Source organism: Clarias gariepinus, chromosome 2, assembly GCF_024256425.1.
Source record: "Clarias gariepinus isolate MV-2021 ecotype Netherlands chromosome 2, CGAR_prim_01v2, whole genome shotgun sequence".
Taxonomy (NCBI): Eukaryota; Metazoa; Chordata; class Actinopteri; order Siluriformes; family Clariidae; genus Clarias; species Clarias gariepinus.
The window spans coordinates 43935594-43961355 of NC_071101.1; the positions used below are offsets into that span (position 1 = coordinate 43935594).

The window sequence follows — 25762 nt, forward strand, 5'->3', positions numbered from 1 at the left end:
ACATTACAGTGCGTGTGTGTGTATTCACCCAGCAGGGGAGACGATTACCTACAATTCCGCAGCGCAAGAAAATGAAAAACCGTTGGCTCAGTTGTGATGACTTGACGCTCGGTGTCAAAACAAGAAGCGCATGCATTATACACGATACTCGGTGCTCGTAAACCAAGACAATGCTCGTCTTTCAAGTCAAAATGTATTAAAAATCTTTGCTCGTCTTGCGGAACACTTGTAAACCGTTTTACTCGTAATCTGAGGTTCCACTGTATATGTATATGTGTTTTGCCCTACTGGCACACTTTAAAGATGTTCAAAAATTGTGTGCTACAAGCCTTGTGAAGTTTCTTGCAGCTTAGTTTTACAGACATTCCCTCATGATTGTGAATCAGATACGATTGCAGCTTCATTTTGCAGACACTCCTTTCTGATGGCGGACCAGATAAGATTATTGGGATGGCGACAATGCATTCTGGGAGAGGGTTTCTGGAATGTGATCCATTGATTGCTCTCTTTGTGGGAGCCCTGTTATTCGCTACAAAAGTATAAAAGCAAGAAATTAGCTGTAGGTTGCAACCATAACAGCTTGTACAGATTAAATTCTATGAAATTTGTAACTGTTATGAAAAAAGAACAATGAAAAAACAATACACAGGCTGCTGGAGGAGCACCATGAAGCAGAGACTGAGCAGATAATGTGCTGATATGGGGAGTCGGTGTGTAATAGGAGACTTCCTGGGTGAGTGGGAAAAACCCTCATGTGGAGGTTGATGATGCAAAGAGTACAAATTTCATATTTTACGACGTATCAATAAGAATCTCTGGCAGTGCACGAGTCTTTGAACAAAGGCAGAGTATAAGTGATGTTTGTATTGTTTACCCAGCAGAGAGTGAAAGCCTGAGTATGCTGGTGAAACATTCGTATCCGATGTCCACAACCTCGGTAGAGCCCACAAGCACAAACATACACAGACAGGAGTTCCACAATAGCATGAATTGGGGTCGAAGAGGCAGACGGAGTCAAAAGTTGGATAAATTCAATAGAGGTTTCCAAATCCAAAAATGAGGGCAAGAGGTCTGTAAAACAAAGAATAATCAATAACAGTTGTCCCGCAGCCAAATCAGTAAAATCCGGAAGCACAGCCCAAGATCAAAGTTGGCAAGCAGGGAAGGTCATACATGTAGGCCATCCAAAGAAAGAGATAATACAGAAAGCAAGTCACAAAACGAAATCCAAAGAAATGTCGCGGTCAAATGCAGAAACCGAGGACTAGCAAAAGTCAGAAGTAGATGAGATAAGAGGCCTGCAAGTAAGATAGATAAGCAGGGTGTGGAGAGCTGGCATCCTTTTAAAGCCACAAGTTGATTGTCAACTTTGTGCCAGGTGTGCTCAGGTAATAGGCTTGGGGAGTGGATAAAACCCTAGGTGAAGTCACTGTTTGTGTTTTTATATGAAATCTTTTCTTGTGAATTTTAGCTTTCAGATTTTTATCTTTAGTTTTAAATATGCCAAGAAAAATAGATTTATATGTCAACTAATTAATTGTATACTGGATCAAGCAAAAATGGCAAATTACATTAACAGGAAGAACAAAAGAACACCAGGCACAGACAATAACATAATGACAATTTAAACAAACAAAATCAATAAAATTAGCCATATATAATAATAAACCCTTGTAAAATGTAATGTCTATAACAGCACTGGGAACTTGAAAATGTTTATGACAGTGTGGTGTTGTGAAGAGGCTTTATGCTCAGTCATAAATGATAAACTGTCTTTTTTCACACACAATCTTAATTAACAGAACAACCACAACCATGCTTTTTTATTTTATTTATTTACATTTTTATTTATTTATTTAATATTATATATGTATATAATTAGTTACTATAGATTATTTTTTCAAAAGCATTTATTAAGGCAGATCAATTTTATTGTAAAAGTCACACACACACACACACACACATACACACACCTCTATACACTATCACTCGCTTATGCTTTCATGCAAGATTTTAAAGCAGGCACATCAGACTTTTAGCCTTTTACATATACCATAAAAATACATTGGCAAGCCCAAAAACAATACAAACACAGTCACAAAAGTTACTTTTGTAAGAATTAACTGAAAAAACTATTTTCTCAAATGATACACCATTAAGGCAATAAATAAACGACAAGCACAATATTACCCATGAAATTAAAAAAATTACCATTCACATCCACTCAGGCAGTGAGGCTTTTAATTAGACACTCACATTAACCTCATGCTTTTATACAGCACTCTTACCAAATATTTACCTCAGACTTTTAATCGGCAAAAAAACAAACTTTTTTTTAAAAAGGAAACAGGATTTACTAGATTAGAAACCATTAACTGTACATGAATTTCCTGACATCATGACATCAGGGATTTTAACCACTGGTATCTCCACTCAGGTAGTGATTTATTACTCCTGCTCCTCATCTTTGCCTACAGAAAATTAAACAATTTTACAATGTCATCTCCTCACCTTTTACATTAGATTAATCTAAATACACCTTATATTGTATCTAAGACACTGTAGTTATTTTCCAGAGAGTATTAAAATAAATTACTAAGATTTGTTTAGGCAGCTGGATTTTGTGAGAGAGAGAAATTATTTGCCTACAATATGTGTAAGATGAAAAATGCTAAACTATAGTACTACATAATTTTGCAAAAGAACATGTCCAGTAGAACCCAAACCCAGCATACAGAGGCTGAGTGAATGTGGTGTGGACTCTGTGGAGGAGCTTCATCGTGTCAGAGACGCTGTAGAAAGACAGAGTTCCTGCACTGTAATCCACATACACTCCTATTCTGGAGGATGATGGAGCTCTAAGATTGGTCTTAATGTTGTTGTGATAGAAAGAGAGAGAAGAAGAAGAACACAACAGATTCCAGGACTGACTGTTACGTCCAAACCAACACTCATCACCCTGTCCTTTCCTGGTGATTTCTTTATATGAGACTGATATGTCGACAACACCACCATTCCACTCCACCTCCCAGTAACAGCGTCCACACACACTCTCCTTACTCAAGACCTGTTTCCAGGAATTAAATCTTTCTGGATGATCAGAGTACTCCTGTTTACTTTCAGTGGCTGTCACCAATCTGTTCTTCTCTGAGAGAAGGAGGTTATGATGTGCCGTGTTGGGATCCAGAGTCATATTCCAGTAACCTAAAATAAAAAAAAAAAATTCAGGTTTAAAAAATATGAACATCTAAGGATTTTTACACATATGGTAGTATAATGTACCTATATGAACAACTGCAATAGCTGGCTATGAAGAGAGAGATTTTTTTTTTTCATTTACAAAAAAAAAAATTATTAGACTTATTAAAGTTATTTAGTAAATATTTTTTACAGTTATTCGCCATTCATTGAGAGTACTTTTACAAAAACGTAATGAAACAACTAAATAAATATATAATTATTATTATTTTATTTATTTTAAAAGCCTTTTAAACAAGGTATGTGACTGCACTGACTGCTAAAATACCATGTAAAATTCTCCACTGTAAGTCTCCAGGGCCCGGTTTCTCGATAACGCACACTCTTTGCACGCTAAGAAGACACTTAGGATATATCTTACGTAAAGTGATTACTTTTCTAAGTGTGTTTCTCGAACTGTCCCTTAGAAATCTTCTTAAGTTGCTGCCTTTTACGTCCGCGTTACAAGGCGCTGTCTACCGCGAAGGTCCTGAATTAGCTGACATTGGTTGCTCAGATTTTTCACTCCTTTTGCATTACAGCGTTAATAAAGACGGCACTTTCTATGCAAATTAAACATTGTGTGGTGAGAGGGAGTTTTGCACTTCCCTCTAGAGTTCTGGTTTTGCACCTGATATTAATCATTGGTTGTAATTTACGAGAGTATAAAAGGGCGCTGTGAAAACAGACAGGCGTGGCGCTAATTCACCCCCAGGTTGCGCTTCCGGAAGTTTGTTGCCGTGTGCGAGAGGTTTGTTTGGTGCGCTGTACTTTGGTCACTTGTACACATGAATGTCATTATCTAACTAATCGCGATCTTCTTTGGGAAGCCGGCAAGTTTTAGTATCTTTATGGGATCCGAGGGAACGGATGAGCAGCTCATTTGCGTCCGTATATACTTACCCTCTTTAGAGAGCTGCACGCTTCGAGCTCGTGTAACACCGGAGACGGATGCTACCATTTATGTATGTTAGTGTTTCATGTATGTTAGTGTTTCTTCATATAGCAGTGTTTAAGATCATTAGGTGTATAATGTGACCTGTTTATCTCCCCTATTTGATCTGTTGAAGGATTCGCCCGGTAGGTGAAATTTATTTACTTGTCACCCACCACACAGGTATGTGCTGTATCTTTTTTAAAATTTAATGTATTCTTAAATTTTAGGTAAATTGATTGGCTGGCGAGGGTGCTTTTCCACCTGTCCTTGGCTTTGCATTTCTCACAGCTTGGCTTGCAGCTTCAGCACTGCTGTTGTTGCCACTGTTTTCCAATTTGCTCCAGTGTGCCTTTTGCTCCAGTGTGCTTTTTGCTTCAGCATGCTTTTTGCTTCCAAGAACTGTTTGTTTCAGCTTAGAGATTTATTGTTTTTCTCTGTTGTGCTTTAGTTTCGTTTTTTGTCCTTGTGACGGTTATTTTTTTGCCTTTCTTTTTTTTTCTGCCTTGCCTTTTTTCCAGCAGTTCTTTGCTTTTTGTTTGTGCTGCTGGCTTATTTATATATTTTGTTTATTTAGTTTGTGCTGCTTTGCTTGGTGTTGGTGGCCAGTGCTCTGATGTAAACTTTTCTGGCTGATTTAGTAACTTGTCTTCAAAGTTTGGAGGTTGCTCTGCAGCTACATTTTCCTTGTTTTTTCTTTAAATACTGTTAGAATTATTTTATATTGTGGCGTGGGTGGGGTTTGAGTAATAACCATCATGCTTTGCGGGAGGGACTGTTATGTGTTCACCGTGTTGGGGAAATGTGTCTGGGGTAGTGGCTTCGGCCAGGGTGTGTGTGTGAATCAGAAGTGTGTCTTGTTGATTGTTTGTGTGACTTTCGTGCTATGGAAAATAAAGTACTCCCAGCCATTTGCATTGGGCAGCAAGGAAGCTCACTCGTCTCTCCACGCTCATTGGTAGCTGTGAAAAACGCTACATTTGGTGTCAGAAGTGGGATGGAGAGTAGCGGGTTAGAGCGGCGACCAGAGCGGAGCTGCACGTTCCAGGTTCCGGCACGGGACCTTGGGGGGGATTCCTCCAGTGACGCAGCACCGGAGCAAGCTACAGCTCCGTGCCCCGTCCGCCAGCGAAGCGACCTGCAGCTGCGCCTGCCGGCCTACAACGGTGCCGTCGATCCCCACGCGTTCCTCGCCCAGGTAGAGCTAGCCGCCGACTTCGCGGGCTGGTCCTCGGCGGAAACAGCCGTCCGGGTGGCCCTTTCGTTGGAGGGTGACGCGCTGCGGGCGTTGGAAGACCTCCGGGCTGATGAGCGGAAGCACTGGGCGAAGCTACGGGAGTCGCTCCGCTTCCGGTTAAGCGCAGGTGACCGTAAGGAGGCCGCGTGCGAGGAGCTGGCAACCCGCGTGCGGAGCGCCTCCGAGCCACTGGGGGCGTTCGCCATGGACCTGAGGTCTCTCGCGCGCAGAGGCTACCCGGAGTTCGGGTCCGTCCAGCAGGAGGAGCTAGCGCGCCGTGCGTTCCTGCGGGGAATCCGGCCGTGGCGGCTGCGCGAGCACATCCGGTTAGCGGCATCGGCTTCCTTGGCTGAGGCGCTGCGCGAGGCTGAGCGCGCCGAACCCATCATGGCAGAACGCCACGGCGAAAGAGCCGAGCGACCTCCCGTGACTCAGGGCCGCTCGGTAGGTGAACCTAGCCGGGGACAGGGCTAGGCCCCGACCCAGCTTCCGAGATTCGCAGCGCCTGTTCGGCTACATCCGAGACGCCTCCCATTAGCTAAACGAGCTATCGCCGAGCAGAAGCTGCGCAAGATGGCCGACTCGGGCGTCATAGAGCCAGCGTCCGGACCGTGGTCTTCACCCGTTGTGCTCGTGCGTAAAAAGGACGAATCGTGGCGGTTTTGTGTGGACTACCGGCGGTTAAACGAGGTAACGCGTAAAGATTCTTATCCGTTACGGCGGATAGATGACGCGCTGGAGCGCGTTGCGGGCTCGGCGTGGTTTAGCTCGTTGGATTTGCGTAGCGGGTATTGGCAAGTAGAGCTCGCCCCGGAAGCACGACCAAAAACCGCGTTCTCGATCGGCCAAGGGCTATGGCAATTCCGGCGCATGCCGTTCGGCCTCTGTAACGCGCCAGCGACGTTCGAACGGTTGATGGAGAAAGTGTTGACGGATATTCCTCGCAACCGTTGCGTCGTTTACCTGGACGATTTATTGGTGCAGGGCAAGGAGTTTGAGCTCGCGCTAGCTAACTTGCGTGAAGTATTTTCGGCTATCCGGCGGGCGAATTTGCGGCTCAACCCCAAAAAGTGCCAGCTGTTGCGGCGGGAGACGGGTTTTCTAGGACACGTAATTAGTGCTAGAGGTATTGCCACCGATCCAGCAAAAATTGCGGCAGTGCAGAATTGGCCTGAACCGCTAAATGTGTCACAACTGCGCACCTTCCTCGGGTTAGCCTCTTACTATCGCCGGTTCGTGAAGGATTTTGCCACGATCGCCAGTCCGCTGCACGGCCTCACGAAAAAGGATCAGCCGTTCCGCTGGGACAGGGCGCATGCGCATGCTTTCACTCGGTTACGGGAAGCTCTGGTCACGTCGCCCGTTCTCGGATACCCTGACGCGTCTCGTATGTTTATTCTTGACACGGACGCGAGCGATGTAGGGCTGGGGGCTGTCCTGTCTCAGGTGTCCGTGGGTAAAGAGCGTGTTATCGCCTACTTCAGCCGCGCATTGTCTGGACCTGAGAAAAATTACTGCGTCACGCGGCGCGAGCTGTTAGCGGTCGTCGCGGCCCTAAAACATTTTAGGCCGTATTTATACGGGCAATCCTTCTCGCTGCGGACCGATCACGCTTCGCTGGTGTGGCTACTTAGTTTTAAAGAGCCCGAGGGGCAGTTGGCGCGCTGGTTAGAGCGGTTGCAGGACTACGATTTTGCCGTCCAGCACCGAGCTGGAAAACTGCATGGTAACGCGGACGCTTTATCCCGCCGGCCGTGTAGCAAAGAGCATTGTCGGCACTGCGAGCGGGTTGAAGAGCGCGTGCGTGGTCGCGACATCGAACACTCCCCGACCCCCGTGAATCGGAACATTCTCCCTGCGCAGTACTTCGGAGTCTCCGTCGGTAATCCGCCGTCCGAGCCAGCGTGCAGCCGAGTTACCGCGTCGCCTAAAGCATCGCCTGTAGTCGTTCCGCCTGTGCTCCAGATGGACTGTGATCAGCTAACTGCCGAGCAGGAGAAGGATCCGGCGCTGCAGTGGGTGCTGGGGTGGGTTAACGCGGGCCGGAGACCGGATTATGCCGTGGTTGCTCACCTGGGGCCCGAGGAAAAAGCTCTCCACTCGCAGTTCAACCGACTAGTGTTGCGGGGAGGTTTACTCTACCGTCACTGGGAACAACCGTGCGGCGCTGGAGAATCTTTTCAGCTGCTGGTGCCGCGGAATCTGCGGTCACGAGTGTTGGGAATGGTACACGGGCATGCGGGTGCGGGACACTTCGGAGTCACTAAAACGCTGCGGCGGTTGCGCGCTCGCTTCTACTGGCCGGGCTGCCACACGGATAGTGAACTCTTCGTGCACAGATGCGACATCTGCACGGCAAAGAAGGGACCTACCCAGCGCTCGCGGGCACCTCTGCAAGACTTTCGGGTGGGGGCACCCATGGAGCGTATGGGCGTGGACATTCTTGGGCCGTTTCCTATCTCCGATCGCGGGAACCGGTATGTGCTGGTGGCCATGGATTATTTCACCAAGTGGCCGGAGGCGTTTGCTGTCCCTGACCAGAGCGCTTCCACCACGGCTCGAGTGCTGGTGGATGAGGTGTTCTGCCGATTCGGCGCCCCGGAGCAGTTGCACAGCGATCAGGGGCGTAACTTCGAGGCGGAGGTGTTTGCGGCGGTGTGCGAGCGCCTCGGGGTGGAAAAGACCCGCACCACGCCCCTTCATCCGCAGAGTGACGGCCTCGTGAAACGCTTCAATCGCACGCTCACCACCCAACTCGCCGTGCTTACCAGCGACCGTCAAAAGGATTGGGACGAACATTTGCCTCTCGTGCTTTGGGCTTATCGCACAGCGGTGCAGGAGTCCTCACAGCTCACGCCAGCTGCGTTAATGTTCGGTCGCGAGTTGCGCACGCCCGTGGACCTTGTGTTCGGGCCTCCTCCACAAGTGGATTTACCCGCAAAGCCGGGGATGGATTACTTTTGTGCTTTAAAAGACAAACTGTTTCGTGTCCACGAGCTGGCGCGTAGACACTTGGCGAACGCCGGGGTGAAGCAGCGCCGCTTGTATGATACTCACAGCCGAGGGCGAGACTTTGCTGCTGGGGAGCAGGTTTGGGTGTATTCCCCCGGAAGGAAAAGGGGGCTCTCGCCTAAGCTTATGTCGCACTGGGTGGGGCCCTGCACGGTCGTTGCTCAGCTGTCCGACGTAGTCTACCGGGTGCGGTTGACGGGGCGGTCGCGAGTGGTCGTGCTCCACCGGGACCGGCTCGCTTCCTACCAGCCCCACGTCAGCAAGACATCGAGCTCTGTGGAGGCCAGTCCGCCTCAGGAAGAGGGCTGCGCCCCGCCTTCCCCCGCAAAAAGACTCCGGCGTTCACAACGCCAGCGCCGACCACCGTCACGCCTGCTAGACTGATTTCGCCATGGTGACCGGGGACGGTCGCGGCTCGGGTGGGGGCAGTGTGGCGTGGGTGGGGTTTGAGTAATAACCATCATGCTTTGCGGGAGGGACTGTTATGTGTTCACCGTGTTGGGGAAATTTGTCTGGGGTAGTGGCTTCGGCCAGGGTGTGTGTGTGAATCAGAAGTGTGTCTTGTTGATTGTTTGTGTGACTTTCGTGCTATGGAAAATAAAGTACTCCCAGCCATTTGCATTGGGCAGCAAGGAAGCTCACTCGTCTCTCCACGCTCATTGGTAGCTGTGAAAAACGCTACAATATATAAAGGAGTTATTTCTACTCTCTTGCTCTCTTCCTTATAGATCTAATATTAACGTGTTAAATCTTTTTCTGCTGCTATCTTTCTGTCTCCTCTTGCATCTGCTCTTTAAGGTGTGAACGCTCCCACGCTCACCTTTCCATTCTCTATTTAGTTGTGATCTCTCTCTGGACGAACACCTCTCTGGGACTTCCTCTCCTTCGTTTCTTCAGGATCTCACCAGGACATTTACAATGGTTCATGTTCTTCGTAGTAACATACTGTATGTCTATGGCACAGGCATTTGGTCAAACATACATAAACCCCATCTTTTGCTGTTAATAAAGAGCTATTGATAGACAACATGTGTGTGTGTTAGACTGAGTCTCTTCTGGCACCAAAAAAGCTTACCGAAGCACAGCAGACAGACCAAGCAACTCGCCTCTCCTACTACGTAACTTAAAAAAAACTTTACAAATACAATTTTTTTTGTGCAATTTCAAAATTGCACAAAATTCTTCCAATAACATTTATTTTGACATGGGTTAACTTATCAGTACTAGCATGCGATAATAGACAAATATATAAATTAAATCACCAAACTGTCGCTAATATTTTCATGTAACCTGTAGTGGCGGTGAAACGAACCGGGTATACAATCATGGTTGATTGACAAACAGCTGGCAACACTCTTCACCAGCTTTAGAAACAATGTGAAGCTTGTCAGTGGTTGGGGTTGTATAGCCCACTATGAAATTAATACGATGAGATGACAGAGGAGAGGTAGTTTTATATTCGCACATTCAGAATTTCGTCCTTAATAACTCCACAATAAATTCTCCAAAGTGCACAAAATCTACACAGTCTTGTTTGTGAGAACACGGACAATTTACTACACCCATTTCCTCCTTGAAATTCTTTGTTAAATGATATAGTTTCGAAGTGACTGTAAAAAAAAACACTGCTTTTGACAATGCGGATGAATTAGGGAACGTCTACAAAGTGCAGCACCAGCCCATTAATGTGAATTGAACCAGCGCAACTGCAAGGAGCTGTTCGCGTATGCGCGGTTTAACAATGCTTTGGAGTTTGAGGAAAGAAGAATAGGAAATTATGCAATATTTAAAATAATTATGTAGTAATAAATCTCAGAAATGTAAATCCCAAATAAATCTTATTATTCAAATCTTGTGCAATAGGAATAAAAGGACCCTTTACTGTTATCTCTATATCTTTATATACAGTGGCTTGCAAAAGTATTCGGCCCCCTTGAACTTTTCCACATTTTGTCCCATTACAGCCACAAACATTAATCAATTTCATTGGAATTCCACGTTAAAGACCAATACAAAGTGCTGTACACTTGAGAAATGGAACGAAAATCATACATGATTCCAAACATTTTTTACAAATAAATAACTGCAAAGTGGGGTGTGCGTAATTATTCAGCCACCTTTGGTCTAAGTGCAGTCAGTTGCCCATAGACTTATCATCCTGATAAGTGCTAATGACTAAATAGGGTGCACCTGTGTGTAATCTAATGTCAGTACAAATACAGCTGCTCTGTGATGGCCTCAGAGGTTGTCTAAGAGAATATTGGGAGCAACAACACCATGAAGTCCAAAGAACACACCAGACAGGTCAGGGATAAAGTTATTGAGGAATTTAAAGCAGGCTTAGGCTACAAAAAGATTTCCAAAGCCTTGAACATCCCACGGAGCACTGTTCAAGCGATTATTCAGAAATGGAAGGAGTATGGCACAACTGACGACAAGACCGTCCACCTAAACTCACAGGCCGAACAAGGAGCGCGCTAATCAGAAATGCAGCCAAGAGGCCCATGGTGACTCTGGATGAGCTGCAGATATCTACAGCTCAGATGGGGGAATCTGTCCAAAGGACAACTATTAGTCGTGCACTGCACAAAGTTGGCCTTTATGAAAGTGTCGCAAGAAGAAAGTCATTGTTAACAGAAAACCATAAGAAGTCCCGTTTGCAGTTTGCCACAAGCCATGTGAAGGACACAGCAAACATGTGAAAGAAGGTGCTCTAGTCAGATGAGACCAAAATGGAACTTTTTGGCCAAAATGCAAACACTAAGTGTGGGGGAAAACTAACACTGCACATCACTCTGAACACACCATCCCCACTGTCAAATATGGTGGTGGCAGCATCATGCTCTGGGGGTGCTTCTCTCCAGCAGGGACAGGGAAGCTGGTAATAGTTGATGGGAAGATGGATGGAGCCAAATACAGCTCAATTTTGGAAGAAAACCTCTTGGAGTCTGCAAAAGACTTGAGACTGGGGTGGAGGTTCACCTTCCAGCAGGACAATGACCCTAAACATAAAGCCAGGGCAACAATGGAATGGTTTAAAACAAAACATATCCATGTGTTAGAATGGCCCAGTCAAAGTCCAGATCTAAATCCAATCAAGAATCTGTGGCAAGATCTGAAAACTGCTGTTCACAAATGCTGTCCATCTAATCTGACTGAGCTGGAGCTGTTTTGCAAAGAAGAATGGGCAAGGATTTCAGTCTCTAGATGTGCAAACTGTGCAAAAAATACCCTAAAAGACTGGGAGCTGTTACTGCAGCAAAACGTGGTTCCACAAAGTATTGACTCAGGGGGCTGAATAATTACGCACACCCCACTTTTCAGTTATTTATGTGTAAAAAATGTTTGGAATCATGTATGATTTTCGTTCCACTTTTCTCGTGTACACCAGTTTGTATTGGTCTTTCACATGGAATTCCAATAAAATTGATTTATGTTTGTGGCTGTAATGTGACAAAATGTGGAAAAGTTTAAGGGGGCCACTGTGTGTGTGTGTATATATATATATATATATATATATACACACACAGATAGCTGTAAAGATGCCACTTGTATATACACTAAGAATATTTCCTTCTGCTATATATGCACAGTATATTCTTAATTAGTGGATATGGAAAAATACCACCATAAACTGCTCCCATTATCTACATACTACACCGCTTTAATTTTAGGGTCTATTTATTTCGTTTTGTTTTCTAATTTTTCATAAACAAAAGAAAAAATCAATAGCTTCTTTGTGTGCAGATGCCACTCAGACCACCATATACTGCCTCCATTCATCTACATACTACACCCTTTAATTTTATGGTCTATTAATTTTTTCACATTATTTCACATTTTTTTATTATTAAGAAATAAGCTTTTTAACCATAGGTAATGGACAGATGCCTCTCAGGCCATCATAAACTGCGCCCCCTCATTTACTTACTACAGCTTTTAATTTTGGAGATTATGCATTTTTTACATTTTTTTCACATTTTTTTATTATAATTTTTTTTTATAGCTTTTTAAACATAGGGCATGGACAGATGCTGCTCATACCACCATAAACTGCACCCCCTCATCTACTTACTACAGCTTTTAATTTTAGAGATTATTCATTTTTTTAATTTGTTCATTATTTTAAAATTCAATAGCTTTTTAACCATACGGCATGGACAAATGTTGTTCATATCACCATAAACTGGATCCCTTCAGCTATGTACTACACCCTTTAATTTTAGGGTCTGTTCATTTTTCCAATTTTTTTTCATATTTGTAATAATTAAAAAAAAAAATAAAATAATGTAAAAAATTTAATTATCTCCAAAATTAAAAGGTAATTACAGAGAGAGGTACAACTTAAGCACTGCTTAGCGATAAGAAGCTTTCAAGAAACCGGGCCCAGATCTTTTAGCTAATAGTGGCTTGAGAACTGCATTGTGGCTGTTCTTCCTCAGTTAATCTGGGGACAGAACGCCAAGGTGTATCAAGTTTTCCATGTAAAAACCTTCTATTAAAAACTTTAAAAAGTTTTTTTCCCCCTGAGGCATTGTACAAATCCATGTTTTATACAAATTAAAAAAAAATGACTAGTGTGTTCTCCTAGGTTTGGAGAAAACACTGGTCATTTTGTGTGTGTGTGTGTGTGTGTGTGTGTGTGTGTGTGTGTGTGTGTGTGTGTGTGTGTTCTCCTAGGTTTAGAGAGAGTGTGAGCTCAGGGAAAAGGTCTTCTTCATCTGGTTCTTATATTTCCTCACAGTTCTCTATAAGCATGTCTTTCTCTTCTTGTGAGAGAAGGCTTTTCCATTTTTCAAGTCGCTGTGCTAGGATCCTTCTTGATTTCACAAAAATCTTTCCTCCCACTTTTTCTATGTTTTGTAAGTTTACACCGTTTAGATCTACAAAGTGTCCCAGGTTGGTTATACCAAAGTGGATCAAAATACCAGAGAGAGAGTTGTTTGCATGTCCAGGTGTGCTCTGTGGATTAGATGTTCCTTTAAAAGCCAGTACTGTAAATCAACATTGTGTTTAGCGGCCTCTGTACTTTAAAAAAGGTCAAAATTCTAAAGAGGTTACGATAGAAAACCGGAAGTTTGAAAAGGTTTAGTCTCTTTGGATCCATTTGGAAAAGAGTTTTGTCCATTTTTAAGTTCCCAAGCATCTTTAACATTGGACTGGTTACTGCATTCCAGCTAAAACGTGATGAGCTGCCCCCACCCTTGGGTAGATATAAAATGCTCCTTGGCAGCCAGTAGAGTTAGTCCCAGAAGAAGTCTACTATAATCGACTGGATTTTTGCAATCACCTCCAACAAAGGGTCCACACACATCAATTTTTGCCACAATGAAGAGGCCACTAGATTGTTTATGATGAGTATACATCCTCTATGGGACATTTTTGCAGTCAGCCATTTCCATTTATCCAGCCGGCATTTTATTTTTCCAGGATTCCTTTCACTTCTTTTGTGTAGAAGAGTTGTCAACTAGGTAGACTCCTAGGTATTTAAATCCACCTCTTGTCCAAAAAAAGGCTTTCTGTCAGTATTAGTATGTTTTAAAACTAATTTCTGATTATTTTAGAAATTCACTTTTTGCCCAGTTTGTTTTTGCTGAGGAAATTTTCTCATAATCTTTATCGTTACATCTATTTGACTGTCTGTTTAGCATTAAAATTATGTTATCGGCATACTCAGATAGACAAAGAGTTTATTTTCTGTCAGGAATCATTATTCCGTTAAGTTCAATTTGTAACTTTTGTAGCAAGGGTTCTACTGCTATGGCATAAGCTATTCCAGACACTGAGCATCCTTGTTTGACCCCATGTGCACTGCAAAAATTGCTAGTCTAAAAATAAGAAACAGTTACTACATTTGATAAAAAATCTACCTAAAACTAGTAAAATTATCTGTCCATGCAGCAAGTAAATTTTACTTGATAAGAAATCTTGAAATAAGATTTTTAAATCAAGAAATAAGTCATCCTAATTGAGTATTTAAAAGAGGCAAAAATAAGCTGAAAAATGCTGATTTTTAGATAAAAATACTTGCAATCAAGCTTAATACATCCAAATAGTAAGTGAAATATACTAAATGTAAGTGTTTTTTTAATGTTCATAAAGTAATGCATTAGAACAAGACAATATTTTAAGTAAAATTACTCAGTAATAGTGCAATATATAAAGTTACATTTTGAAACAAGTTGATTCATCTTGAAATAAACCAAAATCCATATTAAGACTAAGCCCAAAAAACTTTAAACCAGTTCTTATTCTTAGAATATACTGTATTCTACAGAAATCACAACCTGGACAGCAGTACGATAATAGTCAACATTTATTAAGCTCACTAAACGATATATTGTTGACAATACTACAAAATTAAGCTACTACAAAATACTACTAAAGGCCCAAATGCAAATTACATGGCAATCACACATTGCAATAATAACAGCACAATCAACAAAAGTGCTTAGTTAAACCTTAACATGCTTCAGGTGAAGTGCTGTTTAAGAGCTCTTCTAGCAAATAAACACAGAACATTGCTAGCCAAGTCATGAAGAAAAGCTACACAGAGGTACTATAAAACAAACAACCCCATCTGACCTGATAAAACGCTGCACATTCACCTATTTTCCAAAGAAGGACTTCCATTCAGCTATTGCTCTTTTATATGTGCTAGTGGCATCTTGATTATGGATGGTATCACAGATAACCTCAGTTTGTATGACAGAGAGGAGCGTTGCAACACATTTTGGGTATGTTAAGTGCAAAGTGTAGTAATATGCCATTAACACCAACATTCCTTCCCAAAATTCCTCCAATGGAAGAGTGCTCACTGGTACGTTTCCCACAGCAACAATGGTGGATGTTCCATCAAAAAGCAGCACCGGGGAGGAGAGGGGCCGCTTCTGCAGGTATAACATAGCATCTTCACCGGGCTAGAATAGAACAAAAAAAAAGGATAAAATGTTGAAGGATTTAAAAAAAGGAAGCAGCACTGTGCAACCATACTGCTTAAGCAACTAACAACTGAATTGCACTATCAGTTTACAATGCTCTGACTTACTATTGGAACAGAATGAAATACAATTATTAAAATAACAGTGAAATTTGTTTAAAATTTCTGAACTGTGAGCATGAAATGTATCGTTATTTTATAGTTTGCAAAGACTTTATTAATCATATTTATTTTTTTTTATTTAACAACCTTCTTTTATCTCTGTTAGAGAGACGTTAAAGAAATGTTTGCTGAAGGTGTTACTTAAAAAAAAAAAAATTCTCTACTTGTGTCCTGATTGCAATGTAATTTTGTTCTGTAATGACAAAAGAATCTTGAATGAAATCTCTGCTGAACTAAACTTTTAAGCTGCTCCTCTTATGTATGAATATGCACAAAAATAAAAGTAAATGGAATAAATGTTAGTGGCTGTTAAAGTATTAACAACCGCTCTCACCTTAAGGATATGAAGGAGAGCCTCACTGGCATTTCCCAGCCGCTTTGGTGGTGTAGTTTGGGAAGGAAAAAGTGATGGAAGAGCATCGAAGAGGGCAATAGTGAATTCCACTATGGACAGATAAATGGCACTTAAAGAAATAGGTTGAACATGATTGATGTATGGATTTGATGCATGGAAAGGCAATTTACCTCCATGCACATCCAAGGGAAGAGGAGGTTTCAAGATTTTCTTCCAAATACCATAGAACTGCACCTTAGAACAAAACTCTGCCCATCTACCCTTCATTTCCTCTATAAATTTGCGGTTGGAGCCACCAACAATGCGACACAGTTCACCCATAACCTAAGATAAAAAATTTAGCTCAGTTAGTCAACCATTAACTAAACCTAACCTAGGAAAAAAAGGTATTCAAGTTAAGGTAGTTAAACTTACATTTTGAATGTCTTTGAAGCATGGGTATGCCTCAAAGACTTTTGTGGGTCGGTCTTCTTCCCTTGTAACATCTGAATTAATGAAAGCTCGCCTGGCCTCAAATTCAAGGTCCAAAATCTGAGCAACATCGCTTTGGTTGGGTTTTGCATTGGACTTCTTGTACATGTTGCTCAAGGTTTTGTAGTGCCTTGCCTGCATCTTCAGACTGTCATGATCTCATATGGGAAAAAGCAGAAAGTAATTGTAACTGTCAATATAAATATAATAAGGCATGGTATTACTAGACTGACAAAAAAATCTAAGTCTTAAAGACAATGAAATTCTTCAAATTACTGTTTTTATAATTGATAATTATTATCATTAGTGCTTAGGTTAAATGCATGTTCAACAAGGCTGTACTGAACTGACTCTTTTCTGTGTGTACTTCTTGTTATGTCATGGTCCTGAATGCTCTATGTTAAGTCTTTATTGAAAATAATTTAGTTATTATTTTACAAAGGCAGGTTTAAGATACCCACCTGTAAAATTATGGGGAAAATAAAATGTCTCAATTTGTTGTCTTGTCTGTTTATAGCTAACATCTCACGATGGCTGTGACCTAATGGATAAAAATCTTTTAGGTAATTTGATCTACAATACTCATGAGGCATGATGGATGCAACTAGCATGACACAGGATTTAAAAGTCGCAATCTGCAATGAATTATAGCTACTACAAGATGTTTAAATATTTTACTATTGTGTGGTCATCAAGTGTAATACTGTTACTGATGGCCAACTGACAAGATTGTATGAGGGCTTATATATATATATATATATATATATATATATATATATATAAAACAAGGTAAGGGGGTTATTATTGTAGATATATGGTGTAACTGATCTGTAAAAGGAGATACAGATACTTTAGCATTTTGAGAAGCAGCTAAGGGTGATGGCAGACTTACCAACAACATCCTCTGGGGGTGCAGTTGGAGAAGGTGGAGCTGTAACAGTCCTGGGTGTGGAGCATCGAGCTGACTTGGATGATGTCAGTGAAGACAGGGTGGTACTGCTTGGCTTTGTTGACACACTGGGGGGTAACTGCAATAGGGGTGATTTCTCTGGGGAAAATAATTGAAAATTAAATTAAGAATAGGAAAATAACTAGAAAGTACAGACAAATATCCAATATTGTGCCTAACTTGCAATGTTTCCAAATTTAAAGGCAACTGTGGTCTCTTTTTGTTTTTAGATGTCTAAAAATTAGTACAACAACAGCACATTTTCAGCACACACCTGCACTCGAATTGTCCTCACTGATGTCATCATTGCTCTCAAGAATTATGGTACAATCACTTGTTTCACCGCTTAGGTCACCGTCTGTCCCAATGTCTGTGTCATCTGAGCTGAAAAGAGTCTTCTTGGCTCTGCCTCGTTGTGGCATGGAACCCTGCCTCTTCCTTGGAGACCTCATGTTTTGCAGTCGCTTGTACAGTTTGGTGTAGATGGTCAGCTGTGATAAAATTATTTTTTAAATAAATGGTGTATCTTATTGTTGTCTCACTCAGTTTTGGTTTTTTAAATGTGAAAAGGATGACTTACGTATGGCATGTATGCATCAGCATCACGTAACATAGGGTAATACTCAACAATCTTCTGTGACATTGCTCTCATTTCAAGTTTGGAGGGGTAATTTACTTCTTTCCCCATGGGACTAGCTCGGAGGATTGCAACCATGCTGGTAACTGTGTTCCTTATAAGTCTGCAACAGAGCTCCTTTGACATCTTACAGTCCTTTTCCTTTCCATTGCGGAGCAATGCAAAGTACTGACTGCGCACCATATCCAGCTCTGAATCTGTGTACACCACATACTCTGGTGGGTCTGGCATTTTCATCATTTTATCAGCAGTGTAGGAAATGGGAGTGGAGGTTTGAGGCTGACATTGTGGCACATCACTAGGAAAGGCTTTTCTCCCACTTCGATGACAAGTGTTGGCATCTTGATCAGTAACACTTGCACACTATAACAGTTGCAGTGGATAAAAACAAATAAAATACAGATTAGGAGAAATAATAATGTCAGACAATTTGTACAGTAATCATTGCATTTGTTGTATATTGTGTATTTACCTTTTGACTGATGAAATCCCAAAGCTTCTTTCTTTTGAGGAAATTTTCAGGGCCAGGAAAAAGATCCTTCAGGTCATCCCGGCTAAAGCTTTTCAAAGCTTCCTCATCAATATTGGCAGCTGTAGATTGGTAAATAGATTGGTAATTTAAAATTAGTTTTTTTTTTTTAACTCTCAAAGAGTTACCATTTATTTGGCTATATGTTCAAAGCACAAATACATGTTAGTCTGTTTTTGTTTTTTTTTCTCTTAAATGTCTGAAAGTTCTCAGTTATCCAAATCATAGTAGTCATTATCTGCATTAAAATAAATAAATAAATAAAAACAAAGTCAGCTGGAATTCAAAGAAAGTGTTAGGCCTGCAACCAATGACTATTTTAAAAGTTGAGAGGTCATGGATTGATGAAAGAATCATGATAAATCATATAATACACTACACCATTCCTAAAAACTCTTGCATATTGTTCATATTTTTTAATTCAACCACATCAAGTCAGTAATATAATGCAACTTAACCCATTTGCTCAATTGATGTGCTTAAGTACAGATTTAGACACTTTATTTACATTTTCTTCTACTATACTCAACTACATTGTTGAGGCCAATTTGGTCATTCTAATTCACTACATTTTATATGACAGCTTAGTTTTTGTTGCTGCACTGATTATAGGTTGTAAATATCAAAACCAATTTCTGACTATATGTTTCCATAGTAAGTAATAATTACAGAATACTTTGTGTTAAAAATTAAATGAATAAAAGACTAATTAAAACATTGTTGGAAATTAAATCTGAAAATTACCTGATTTAGAGTCAAGTTATTAAATATAATCCAAAAGTGCAGCGACACAAGTAAATGTAAGTAAGTATGTAAGTAATACTTTAATACTGTGGACTACTCTGTCCACAACAAGGTTCCAGGTATATTTTGTGAAAAAAAAAAAAAAAAAAGGCTGGGACGCAGACTGATTATACTCCAACGAACACTTCAGTATATATACAATCCCGCATTCGAAGTTTCAGAAATAGATGCTTAGGCAATCTTCTTACAAAACTAAAAAACGTGACTTACCCTGCAATACCGACAATATGGTGTTGTCAAACGTATCCATGCCAAGATTATTGTTCTAGCTTGCTTCCCAAGCCTGGACACACAGTACCTGGTAAAAAAAAAAAAAAAAAACGGAGCTGGAGTAAGCTAGCAAGCGTTGACCTGCCAGTTGACCATGCTAGTTGCTAATACCCCTATCTCACCTCACCTCACCTCACCTCCGCGCAGTGGCCATAAGTACAGTAAATAGATTCACCGCGAGTTTTTGGCGCTGCGAGTACGTTTCAATCTTTCCGCATGAAAAATTAAACATTTTTGGCGGCCCTATCGGAAGCTTGCGGACCATGTAGAACTTCGCGGAACGTCGGCGGGAAACCGCGGCAGCTCACGGTGCCCAACATCGCATCTCACCGTGAGTCAAACCGCATAGGTGAGATAGGGGTATAACAAGGTAGCACGTTAGCTAGCCATCACAAAATGCAACTTTCTTAATAGTATCGTGGTCCTAAAATAGTTGTTTTCAAAAACGTAAATTATAAATAAACTTAAAGTTACTAACCTTCAACTGTTTGCTATGTTCTCATAAAATCTCTTCGGTACCAGAGCAGGAAATAACTTTTTCTTGTCGCCGGCAAATGAGGTCATCAAGGTCGACATAAATGACACTGCGCAGACGCAGAAAATATATATTAAAAATATATTCTTGTTTTGAAAAAGCTATAATAAAATAAAAAGTGATTGCCTAAAAACTAATTTAATAGCCTCATTTTAAATTACTTAATATAAATATAGTATTTAAAAAACACTCACCTGCCTTTCCCATGATCCCTCACGGTCACGCAATGTAGACGACAAGAAGAAGAAGAAGGCGATTCACAATGGCGGTTTGGAGATGTATGATATGTTTCGTCTTTGTTGCTTTAACTCTGAAGGTCCTCCTTAGCCACATAAATGCAGTTCATGGTCGAAGTCAGGATTTTTGGGTTTATTGTGGAATAGATGGATGTGAACAGGATTTCAGAGTTTTTAACTCGTTCTTTCGCCACATTAAACGGACGCACCCTCTGTATTTGACAAATGGATGCCCATCAAGAGGATGGAGGACGACATCTACATCACGCTCTTTAGGCTCGGAAGTTTTTGGTGTTTCGGTCTTTGCCAACTGTACCACTCCTGCAACAACCAGCACTGTGGAAATATTGACTGGTGCATCTTTGCCTGAAACGCAGCAGCCTCAGCTTACTGGCAGTCCTGTCACCGTAAGTGTTAAACTAATTAAATAAAACAATTTTAATTTTATTTGAGGTTGTATGACTTTTACTTATTCTACTATAAAAAGAGAAGCTAGATAGCAAGCACAGTAAGATACCATATAACTAAAGACACGACCCCCACAGCAATACAAACACTGCAAAGATGGTTTTAAAAAGCTGGTAAAAACACTGCATCAGTAGTAGTTTACAGGACAGACACTGTCAGTTCTTAGTGTCCAACTCGCTAATGTCAAACATTTCAGTCTGACCACAGACATATGGTCAAGTCAGACATTATATAGAACACGTAAAAACAGTTTGTCTTCAAACGACCCCATAGCAGGCACTTTATTTTTTTTTGTTTACATCATAGATAAAATAAATAGATTAATTTTACCTCAGTCATTGTTTGAAAACATGAAAAACTTATAAATTTTTCAGTCTCAGTTATAAATTCAGATGACCGCCTGTAATGTCGTCAACCAGATATGCCTTTCACTTTGAATTGAACCTGAAGCATTTTGTACAAGAAAATACAGGAATATATACCTTTTATCATTAAATAAAAATATACCAGGATATGGATTTTTGTTCATATTGGCCAACCCTAATTACACCAGCTTAAGTAACTTGCTTATTTACTTAGTAAAAACATATCGTTTTTGCCAGGTGCTTGGAGTTAGGTTTATGCTTAAACTTGAATTTAATTTGTCTTGCAAAAACTATTTTTGTCTTTTTAAATACTAAACAGGGCCCGGTTTCTCGAAAGCTTCTTATCACTAAGTAGTTCTTAAGTTGTACCTTAACCTCTCTCTTAACGTTATGACGGATTTCCCGAAACGTTCTTACGCTAAGTATCTCTTAGCTAAGTCACACGTTCGTAAGGTTGGTCTGGACCAACCTTAATTCACTCTTAACGTAGTTTCAGCTCAAGACGCTAGTGAGCAGCAGTCTTTATAAATCAGCGGTGTATGGAAGCACATTATGGCACGTTATCAAAGTCATATTAATGATTGAATATACTTTAGACCTGTTTATGAATTTTATTTTATTTAATATCAGAACTAGTAAAGTGACTTTTAATTAGCCTATTTCATAATGTGACTAATGCATTAAAATTGCCAATCACTTTTAATATTGAACAGGTGGCAAACTATTTGGCAGCGATACAGCGTGTTGTTGTGCTAAACTGAAGACGACACCGTGCGCGGAGCCGTGTGGTTCATGTCTATTTTTCCTTTAGGGAAAACTTCAGCCCTTTTCATATTTTGCCTAAGGTGGATATTTAAAAAAAAGTTTCGCCTTTCAAAGCAACAGATTATGGAGCTTCTTGACCTGCTCGGACCTGCACTTGCCAGGCCAACGCGTCGTACTTACGCTCTACGTCCTGATGTCCAGCTGCTCACTGCTTTTTGTTTAAAATATGTTTCATTGATCATTAACCATCATTCATGACTGGATGGACTTTTCTTTTGACACGTTTTATTTTATGATGAAATTTGATTTAGTTAAATGAGAAAATGAACATAGGAGTTTCAAACCCCGCATCTTTTCATTTTTCTAAGTGATTATAATGCTGTATACCCCTATATCACCTATGCGGTTTGACTCGCTGTGAGATGCGGTGTTATACCCCTATCTCACCTGCGCGGTCTCGCACTGTGGCCGTAAGTAAGGTTCATCATGATTCAGAGCGAGTTTTTGCGCTGTGATTACGTTTCCATCTTTTCGTGTGAAAAATTAAACATGTTTAATTAAACGCGAAACGTTAAAGGAACGTCTCGGACAATCGCGGCAGCTCACGGTGCCTAACATCGCCTCTCACCGTAAGTCAAGCTGCATGCTGTAGGTGAGATAGGGGTATTAGGCACTGTGAGCCGCCTCGAGAGCACTAAGTACCTTTTATCCCTCCCCCCTGAGTGAGCTTGGCCAATCAGCTAGGCCTCCGGCTGTGAGAGGTTACAGCATCACCCGGGGATCGAACCAGTGATCTTTGATGATGGGGCGAGCGTTTTACCACTGCGCCACTCGGAGGCAGAGCGTTTTTAATTTTGTGAGTCAATAAAAGTGAGTCCAAATAGGTATAATTGCCAATAGGAATATAATTTTTTTTATTATGCGCTAAAGGAAGAAGCTGTTCCTGTAACATCCACAACCAGACCTGATATTGCCAGATCTGCGGCGGCTTTTGCCATCAGTGTCCAGGAACAGTGCCACTTGTCACAGGTATATTTGTTTTAATTGGAAAATACACTACATTTACATTTGGCAGACTCTCTTATCCAGAGCGACTTACATTTTTATCTTATTATACATCTGAGCAGTTAAGGGTTAAGGGCCTTGCTCAAGGGCCCAGCAGTGGCAACTTTGTGGTTGTGGGGTTTGAACCTGGGATCTTCCGAACCGTAGTCCAAGGCCTTAACCACTGAGCTACCCCTGGCCCCACACTACAGACACATATCTTACTTGTTCATGGTAGAAGAATTTACTTTAGTTTTAACTATTTTTACAGAGAATGGTCAACCATATAATCTCAGGAGTGCAACAATATCAAGTTGTTCTTCTGGATACGGTGAAGGAGAGAATGAGAAAGGTGTTTGAAGAGCATCCTGACCTCACCACTCACTTTCAAGATGATGTTTTGGCTACATTTGATACGTTCGTGGATCCTTTCTCCACCATTGCATATGGACAACATACGGCCACTCGGGAAGTAGTCAACCCAGAGGAAGTAGTAGTATCCCAGAAGATTTGCTGGGTAAAGCAAGGTCTTTCAAGGGTCATGTCCATAAGGAATAAAAGTTTTTACTATGTACCTCTAATTGAAAGTCTAAAGCAATTATTGACTAATGTGAGAATCTTCACCATGTTGAATACTGCACCACAGAGAAGCAGAGAGGGATACTTTTACAATTTTACTGATGGGTCCCTCTTTACATCTCACCCATTATTTTCTCAAAGGCCTAATGCATTGCAAATAATACTGTACACGGATGAAATTGAAATTTGTAACCCCTTAGGGTCCCATGCTTCTGCAAATAAATTGGTCATGTTTTATTATACTTTGGGTAATATTGATCCTAAATTTAGATCAAAGTTGGCTGCAGTACGACTTCTTGCTATTGCTAAAGCAAATGACATTTCTCAGTGGGGTGTTGATGTTGTACTGAAAAGAATTCTTCAAGATTTAACATTGCTTTACAATGGTGTAAGGATTGAAACATCAGCTGGTGAAACTGAGTTGTTTGGTGCTGTGATAGCTGTATGTGGAGACACACTTGCCCAACATGAGGTTGCTGGCTTTAAAGTAGGAGTTGGTTTTGCTCATAGCAAATGTAGACACTGTGAATGCACATTTGAAGATATGCAATGTATTTTTGAGGAGGGGAGTTTTGTGGAAAAAACTTTGGCAAAACACATTAGGCAGTGTCTTGAAATAGATAAAGCAAGCACAGAATATTTGAAAGCAGCACTCAAAACTACTTATGGAATCAATAGAAGAAGCAGACTAGTTGATTTTCCTGCATTTGACCTGATCAAACAAACTCCACAGGACATAATGCATGTTATTTTTGAAGGTGTTGCACCAATGGAAGTTAAGTTTGTATTAAAACACCTTATTCTATTAGGACAGATAGAATTAGATGAGTTTAATTCAGCCATTCAAAATTTTCCTTACTCACCTCTCGAAATACGGGATAAACCATGTCCTATTAGTGTCGCCACCCTAGCAGCTAACGACAACAAATTAAAACAGTCTTGTGGGCAGATGTTAATTCTTTTAAAAATACTACCATTTCTTTTAAATGCAGTGGACAATGAGTATGTTAAATTTATTCTTAAGTTAATTGAGATAGTTCAGATAGTTCTTGCTCCCATTATTTCTTTTGAAACTGTATTGAAACTCCGACGTATGGTTGAACAACATCTGCATCAGTTCAAACAACTTTTCCCTGAAGCCAATGTAATACCCAAGCAACATTATATGTTACATCTTCCTAGTCAAATTATATCCCTTGGTCCTTTAATAAGGAGTATGTGCATTCGCTTTGAGGCAAAGCACCGCTATTTTAAGCAGTGGGCTTCCAAGTTAAATTTTAAAAATGTTTGTAAATCACTAGCAAACCACAATCAGTTACTTGAATGGTGTCAGAATGAAATAGCTACTGAACATCCAATTTTTGCAAATGAAAGTGAATCAGGGCCTGTATCAGCTGTTACAAATACTGAATATGTTAAGAAAAAAGTCAAAGAATTTTTGGGAATAGAGTTCACGCAATCCATTGTGTCAGTGAAATGGTATGTTCTTAATGGCAATAAGTACATTAGTGGGAAGTCCTTGATTATTATAGATGTGGATGGCACTTTCCCAGTGTTTGGACTGATAAAGGATATCTTTTTGATAAATTCCTCTTTCATTGCTTTTGAGTTCCAGCGCTATGAAACTTTACATTTAAATCAAGACTTTTTGGCATATGAAGTAGCTGTGCCCATTCTTGCCCAAGCTACAGAATTAGTACATGAGCTCATTGATTATACTTCATACTTTTCTATTAGTTTCAAGGAAAGTGTGTTTGTGCCCATAAAATACAGTCTTTGTGATATTATTGCCCAGAGAAATCATATTAGGGATGCACCCTAATATAGCTTACATCAGCTCTGGTGACAAACATTTAAATTTTCCATAAACAAATATTCTGTTTCTGTTGTGCCACAATAATGCTGGCATGCTACATTTAACAACTGTCAAATGATATGAGTTGCGGTTCACAAATGTTTTATCTTTCATATTGTGTGGACAAATTTGAAATCTGTACACTAAGTTGAATAAAATATGTTTTCAACAGATGCCTTATGTGCAGTTCTTAAATCAAGCAAACTGAGTTTGACACAGAATCTTAAAAGAAGTTTTATTTTGTAAGACGTCTGGTGAAATAACTAATTTAGCTTATTTTAAGAGCTATTCTATCCAATTTAGGATTCTGGACTAATAGAGACAAAATGATATACTCATGCTCAGTTTAAGATTATGATATAAAATCAAGTATTAAAA

The 25762-nt window shown here is 40.8% G+C and overlaps 3 protein-coding genes across 4 annotated transcripts in view; 1 reads left to right on the forward strand and 2 right to left on the reverse strand.

Moving 5' to 3' along the window:
• LOC128543559 (cell adhesion molecule DSCAM-like) overlaps positions 1–25762 on the reverse strand; it is a 235707-nt gene that overhangs the window by 29761 nt on the left and 180184 nt on the right. The window lies entirely within an intron of this gene.
• Positions 14236–18264, reverse strand: LOC128543517 (uncharacterized). 2 transcript variants are annotated; one of them, XM_053513948.1, is made up of 7 exons: positions 17878–18264; positions 17572–17788; positions 17241–17396; positions 16292–16506; positions 16048–16201; positions 15857–15966; positions 14236–15340 (listed from the first exon to the last, which is right to left on the reverse strand). In XM_053513948.1, exons 1-7 carry the CDS (start codon positions 18172–18174, stop codon positions 15029–15031), a joined length of 1461 nt encoding a protein of 486 aa, XP_053369923.1. In that variant the 5' UTR covers positions 18175–18264; the 3' UTR covers positions 14236–15028. The 2 variants fall into 2 exon arrangements, with proteins under 2 accessions (XP_053369923.1, XP_053369922.1); XM_053513947.1 differs by having other exon boundaries at positions 15857–16201.
• LOC128543500 (uncharacterized) lies at positions 20336–25367 on the forward strand. The gene is made up of 3 exons (XM_053513946.1): positions 20336–20715; positions 22837–22935; positions 23222–25367. The coding sequence occupies exons 1-3, from the start codon at positions 20353–20355 to the stop codon at positions 25349–25351; spliced, it is 2592 nt and encodes an 863-aa protein (XP_053369921.1). The 5' UTR covers positions 20336–20352; the 3' UTR covers positions 25352–25367.

Coding starts and splice junctions, on each gene's coding strand:
- LOC128543500 (XM_053513946.1), top strand. CDS start 20,353: ATGATATGTTTCGTCTTTGTTGCTTTAACTCTGAAGGTCCTCCTTAGC. Junction 20,716..22,836: donor TTACTGGCAGTCCTGTCACC/GTAAGTGTTAAA, acceptor TATGCGCTAAAG/GAAGAAGCTGTTCCTGTAAC. Junction 22,936..23,221: donor AACAGTGCCACTTGTCACAG/GTATATTTGTTT, acceptor CTATTTTTACAG/AGAATGGTCAACCATATAAT.
- LOC128543517 (XM_053513947.1), bottom strand. CDS start 18,174: ATGATGAAAATGCCAGACCCACCAGAGTATGTGGTGTACACAGATTCA. Junction 17,397..17,571: donor TGAGGACAATTCGAGTGCAG/GTGTGTGCTGAA, acceptor TATTTTCCCCAG/AGAAATCACCCCTATTGCAG. Junction 15,341..15,856: donor CTCTCCTTCATATCCTTAAG/GTGAGAGCGGTT, acceptor GTTCTATTCTAG/CCCGGTGAAGATGCTATGTT.